This window comes from Buceros rhinoceros, unplaced genomic scaffold (genome assembly GCF_000710305.1).
Source record: "Buceros rhinoceros silvestris isolate BGI_N320 unplaced genomic scaffold, ASM71030v1 scaffold23034, whole genome shotgun sequence".
Taxonomy (NCBI): domain Eukaryota; kingdom Metazoa; phylum Chordata; class Aves; order Bucerotiformes; family Bucerotidae; genus Buceros; species Buceros rhinoceros.
Genome location: NW_010407946.1, coordinates 4,598 through 10,871, shown reverse-complemented (window position 1 = coordinate 10,871; position 6,274 = coordinate 4,598). Strand labels below are relative to the sequence as shown.

Here is a 6,274-nt window from a genome sequence, read left to right as displayed (position 1 = left end):
CTCCTCCCGCTGCTGTCCGGCGTCTCCTAACTGCTCTTCTTGCCCCTTAGGCCTCCCGCCTGCCATGCAGAAAGTTATGTTCAAGGGACTTCTACCAGAGGAGAAAACGTTGCGGGAAATCAAAGTGACAAATGGAGCGAAAATAATGGTGGTTGGCTCTACCATCAATGATGTTTTAGCAGTAAATACACCCAAAGAAGCTGCTCAACAGGAGGTCAAAGCTGAAGAAAATAAAAAGGAGCCACTTTGCAGACAAAAGGTTATTGATGTCTCGATAATTCCAGGCGCGGGGGAGCTGTAGGTCTTCCATGGTTCTCCTGTAACATTCGGCAGTTGCCTCTGGACCCTGTTTCTCCTCAGAGCAGGCTGGGCTGCTTTTGTCATGGCCGAGTGATGGGAAAAGGGCTCTGTGAGAGGAGATCCAGCAGCGGAAAAATGTGTGGCCTAGCAGAGGCTTTGTAAGACACCGCTGGTGCTGGTGCCACGTACAGCCTGGCACTGCAGACAAGAAGTGGTAAAGAACAGGAGTGTTTCACGGCTGTTAGCTCAAACGCAGTCTAAGATAAATCTGCCTAAAAATTAACTTATTCTTGTGGACGTAAAAGAATTTTATCTTCAAAAACTGCCCTTAAAATGAACCCCAAGAGAGCAGTTTCCTCAGCTCTGCAGGGAACATGGATGTCGAATACCCCTCTCACCCTCTGAAGTGCTGCCTCCGAACAGGGAGAGAAGCCTGGTGCGGCAAGGCTTGGTCTGGCGGCGGTGCCGCCGGGTGGTGGGGCTGGTAACGGGTGTTCAGCTCAAGGTATTGCCAGCCCTGTGCCCTCCTCGGAGTCAGTTTGGTTAAAAATAATTAAGCAGTGCCTTGTCGAACTGCAGCCGTTCAGAAGCGCGCTTTGGCGTGTCTGTACTTCCCGTTCCCTGTAAGTTCCAGCGTTGTTTCGCAGTGCTCAGCAGGTCGTGAGCAGCCCGCCTGCTTTTCGAGTTGCTGCCACTCCGATCTGTGCTGGTCTGTCGCCGTGTTGCAGGATGCCGTGCTGTCGCGTGTGGAGGGATGTAACTCCGGGCTGTTCAGACTCTCTTGCAGATGCCAGCTGTGTGGTTCAGCGTGTTCAAGTGGGAGTCAGGGGGGTTAAATTTTTTCATGGATAGCTGTTTATGTATTTTCTGGAAGGGGTGTTACCCTCTGCCTGGTAGCGGGGGTTTATTTGTTTACATCATTTCTTTAGGCTGTCGTAGAAAGTGCTCGGTTGACATTGAAAAGCGACGGTTCCTGTGTGGCAGATGGCTGTGGGTTGTCCCTAACTGTCTCCTGGTGCTGTTGGGATGTGGTTGAGGGTGCGGCTGGGAGTAAATTGAAAAGCTCTGTGGTGTTTGTGTGAATTCTGATTTCTGGTTTTGTATTGCAGCAACACAGAAAAGTGTTGGATAAAGGAAAACCCGATGACGTGATGCCTTCTGTTAAAGGTGTTCAGGTGAGTAAATCAGTACTTGGGGCATTGTCATGATCAGGAGAGAGAGGCTTTTGTTGTGGTTCGAGACCTATCTTTGCCGGTTCGCTTGTTCTTTGCTATCTTAGCAGAAAGCTGGAAAGATGGATCATCCTTATGCTTAAACAGTTCAGAGAATGTAGCTTTCCCTGCTGAAGTCCCTCACCGTGACTTACTGTGTTGCCTCTCTGCAGGAGCGCCTGCCAACAGTGCCGTTATCCGGCATGTACAACAAATCCGGGGGGAAAGTAAGATTGACCTTTAAACTTGAGCAAGACCAGCTATGGATTGGCACAAAAGGTGAGCAGCCATCCAGCTCTGAGGTGGATAATCGGTAGCTGAGCTGTACGTGAATTGTGTGACCTAGAAACTGCCTCTGGCGTGACTCGCTTGTGTTTAGGGAGTGATGCTGGTGTTGCAGGAGGTCAGAACTCAGCCATGCTTCTTCTCCTTACATGCCATTCTCCTGGTCATCGAGCATTGTCTGATGTGTTACTCCTGCTCCTGCAAAACCCGAGTTCAGCTGTGCCAGCAGACTGTCCCAGTGCCCGTCTGCTGGTCACAGCTCCAAATGCGAGTCACAATGTTTGGCATTCCTCACCTATCTCCGAAGCGCTTCACAAATGCTGGTTTGATGCCAGCGTCACACCGAGCTCAGTGCCTTGGCTGGGGCTCAGCAGGGACTCTCAGGCCCCGGTGAGAATGGGGTGTGCTGCCATACCCACGTTATCTGTCCTTCCATCCCCCGTGGATGCTGGGGCTGCTCCCTGGTGTGCAGCTGCAGGAGCGACGGCCTGGGAGCCTGCGGGGGGGTCAGTTTACCATCCCACGCGCTGCCAGGAGGAGCTGCACAGGCTGTGGTGATAACGGCGTAGCTGAGGTCGTCTCAGATAACCCCCTGCCTCCCAGGGCAGCTTCTCGAGCGCGACCGGGATGGGGCAGTGTTGTAGTGATGAGCAAGAGGAATGGCAGCGCTGCTCGCTGTCCCAGTAAAGTAACCAAACTGGACAGTAGTGCTCGCTTTGGGTGGCTCCTCCAGCTGCCCTGTTAATTCCAAAGTGAGCAGGTATCTTAGAAGTTTTTGATCTTTCCGCTGTAGGACAGGCTCGACTGTGAAGATTGTTCTGGCTTTAGAACCTCCGTTGGTCCTATTGCAGTGATTTTTTTCCCAGTGATTTTTCTCCCAGTGATTTTTCTCTTCAGTGATGGAGCAAGACATGGGGTGTTTTTTCCTCTGTAGGTTGGGCAGGCAGAGCTTTCTGTTACTGATAGTGTGTTCTAAACATGTGCTTGGTATTTCTAATCCTCTAACTAATAACTAATCCTCTTCCTTCACCTTCTCGACAAGTTTCAAGTTTAGTATTTCTGAAGCGTTGTAGGTTAGTGTTTCTGAAGCGGTGAAATGGGATTCTTCCTTACTCATCCGTCTTTCATGTAACCTGTTTCCCCACTTCCCAAATTAGCAGCAGCTTGTTCCCTCTAGGGAACGGCTGCAATTCCTGGCTGCTGTTGGGAAAAACTCCTTCCTGCTCCGAGGAATTTGGGGCAGATGCCAGCATGAAAGGGCGGGGATAAAACCAGCTGCTGTTAACACAGGTTTTCACTTGCTAGTCCTGGAAAGCTGAAGCTGATTCTTCCAGCCTCCCTGTGCTCCACAGGTCACCGTACGGTGTCATGGTCTCGGGTTTGGCACAGGTGGATGCACAGTTGCTCTGTGTCATCGGTAACAGGGGTTTGTCTGCTGCTGAGATGCTGTGAGGAGTAACTGGTTTGTGGGGTGCTGAATGAGTGCACAGTGACATTTTACTCATTGAATCTCACGAGTCGGAGTGGGGTAGTGTGGAGTCAGCTTAGGTCCAGCACTGAGGTGAGAATACTCGTCTTCCCATCACTAACTTTGTCTCCCCATGTGCCGCCTTTAGGTAGGTGTTGGGGTTTGGATCACACAGACGAGGTACATCCGAGGAACTCATGGGTCAGTTCCTTCTTTGAGTGTTTATGGTTTACTCTGTCTTATATCCAAGAAGATAATCTTGGGCTGTCACTGAAAGCTGGAACTGAAAGGAAGGATCTGGGGGTTAAGTCTTCAGAAAGATGTGAGGACAGAACTGCAACAGACATCTGCCATGAGCCGTGATCTTTGTCAGTCTCCTTGGTCACCCCTGGCTGGCTGACATTACTCTCATGTAATTGTACTCGTCTGTTATTTTTTTCACTTCTTTTTGTTTCTTTCCCTGTTTACTCATGAACATTTCCTTCCCTGCGCTTTTGTCGTAACAGTCGAACGCTGCCTCAGGGTACAACCAGGACCAGGCTCTCAGAGCTTTGGCTGGCCTGGCTCTTTTCAGCTTTCAGCCGGGGCACTTCTGTGCAGCTTAGCGTAACCCTGGGCAGTCAGGCCTGAGCATCCTTACACCTGCAGCAGCTTCCACTATGGCAAGTGATCCTGCTGGTCCCAGCAGAGCTGCTGACCGGGACACATTAAACAAGCCAGGGTTTGCCCATCACTCCCTCCCTCCAGGCCCGAGTCAGGTGCGCAGAAGTGAGTGATTCCCTTAAAGCACGAGTGTCTCTCGGCAGCAGGTCTCCCCAGCTCATCCAGAGAGGAGGCTGCTGACCTGAGGAGCTCTGGGGAGCAACAGAGGTGGGATTTGAAATGAACGTGAAACATGTCTTCCTTGTATCCCACAAATAATGCTCTGATCCATTTTAATGTAGAGAGAACGGAAAAGTTACCCATGGGGTCCATTAAAAACGTGGTGAGTGAACCTATCGAAGGACACGAGGATTATCACATGATGGTAAGTACTGTCTCTAATGACATCCCGTCTAATTACCTCATGCAAATGCAGAGCTTTAAAACGGGCAGCAGGGGACGGGCAGGAACACCAGCCTCGCCTGGTGGGACGTGGTCTGCTGCCACAGCAAAGAGTTTTGGGTGGCACATTCAGTATCTGCCACCTTGTGAAAGTCTGGGCTGGTTCCACACAAACACAGAGTGCTCAGTGTGATTGTACATCTTCTGTCCTGTGACAGTGGTAAATACTCGTGATACGGCTCGTGATCTCTTATTTTGGTGATGTTTCCTGTACCTGGTTCGATTTCCAGTGCCTGTTGGACTTACACAAACAACAGGCCTTGCTGGAGGGCGAAAAAATAGTGATTTGGTGCTGCAATAGTTTTTCCCATATGTAATTTTCTGAAAAACTAGTATTGGGTCAGGAAAAGTAACACGTTTGAGAAGAGGGCTGTGCTAATTCTGCCGAATTTTTGGCCCTTTCTTTTAATCTGGGGGGTGTGGGGTGTGGTGTAATGTCTTGCTTTCTGAAGTACAGTAACTAACTTCTGATGCTGAAGTTCCTTATATAAGCCTGTTTCCTTCTCTGGGGGAAGAAAAGGCAAATTACTGCCTGCAGGAGGGCCCTGATCTAGTCTTTGTCCAAATAACTTGATTTTTGATCACTCCTGTAAGAAGAAGTCCTCTCCAGAATACACTGCAAGAAGCTCTTGTCCTGAAGCAGGGCAGAGGTCAGGGCATGCCCCGGTGCTCCTCTCCAGCATACGCTGGCATAAGGTGGGGACAGGACAGCGTGTCTGAGTGTAAATTCTGTGACACTTTGTGACTGTGAAAACGTGGCCATTGTCTTATTTAGTTCCTGTTGGGCTGCTCAGCCCTGTGCATTCCGCTCTTCTCTTCAGAGACTGAGTTATGCTTCAGATTCTGTCTTCCAGAACAGTCTCCCCCTGCCCTTGAAACTGGCCGAGAGGGCTCGTTGCTGCTGTGATACGTAAAAGGAAGGAGCTCCCCAGGTTAAAGCGTACTTTCAGCTCTCGGTTCTCTGAGAAGGCTTTTGAAGGGCACCTGGGGCTGCCCCGGGTGTTTGGAGGAGGCGGTTGGTCCCGCAGACTCGTCTGGTTCTGGTGGAGGAGCTGCGTCTGTCGGCTGGCATCAGCTGCTCTCCGTCTCCGTGGTAAATGTTGTCATTTTTGACTTTGCAGGCGTTTCAGCTGGGCCCAACAGAAGCGTCTTACTACTGGGTCTATTGGGTCCCCACTCAGTATGTTGATGCAATCAAAGACACGGTGCTGGGGAAGTGGCAGTATTTTTGAAAGCACGCTCACCTCTGGCACAGGAACATGGCACAAAGCAAAGGACACTGCTGGGAGAGGCCTCCAACGTCCCTGGATGTGACAGTCCTGGAACTTATTAATAAAATACGCTAAACGAGGCGCTGATGGAAGCCAGAGGTGATGTTCTTTCACCATTAGTTTACTTTTAACTTAAAAATTTCACCATCCTTTTTCTGCAGCCAGCTTCAACCATATTTAAAGCAAATACGATGGAAATCAATAAATCTTAATTCACAAAATATTGTGTGTAATACACTTAAATCTGCTGAGAGTTGATCTTCCAATTTAGTTTTGAAAAGAAGATACTACAATGTATTATCGAGGATTTTTTACATGGTTTGAACAAAAAGTATTTTCATAATCTTTCAGTTACAAGCGTTAGACGTCATTTAGTTACTTGGTTGTGACTGAGAATCTCTGCAACAGTTTTTTAAAATAAACTTTAAACAGTATGCAAACCGATGCTCAGTAAAGCCATATTCTGCCGGCCCTTCGAGTTCAGCTTTGACTCCTTGGTAGCAAAACCAGTTCTGTTTTCTTTTGACCCAAAGACGCCTGGCTCTTTGTTTCTTCCCTCACCTCTTCTCGCATTCCAGCAGCTCTGGGTAGGTCCCTGTGGCCCGCTCGGAGCGGGTGAATGCCGCCACGGACGC

The 6,274-nt window shown here is 49.5% G+C and overlaps 1 protein-coding gene across 1 annotated transcript; it reads left to right on the top strand.

The window, feature by feature from the left end:
- Positions 1–50: 50 nt before the first annotated feature.
- UBFD1 (ubiquitin family domain containing 1) lies at positions 51–6,072 on the top strand (the record flags this gene model as incomplete). The annotated part of the gene is made up of 5 exons (XM_010134708.1): positions 51–259; positions 1,410–1,475; positions 1,685–1,790; positions 4,209–4,291; positions 5,490–6,072. Coding segments are annotated over 5 exons (575 nt in total), but the record flags the coding sequence as incomplete, so codon positions are not given.
- Between the last annotated feature and the right edge of the window lie 202 nt (positions 6,073–6,274).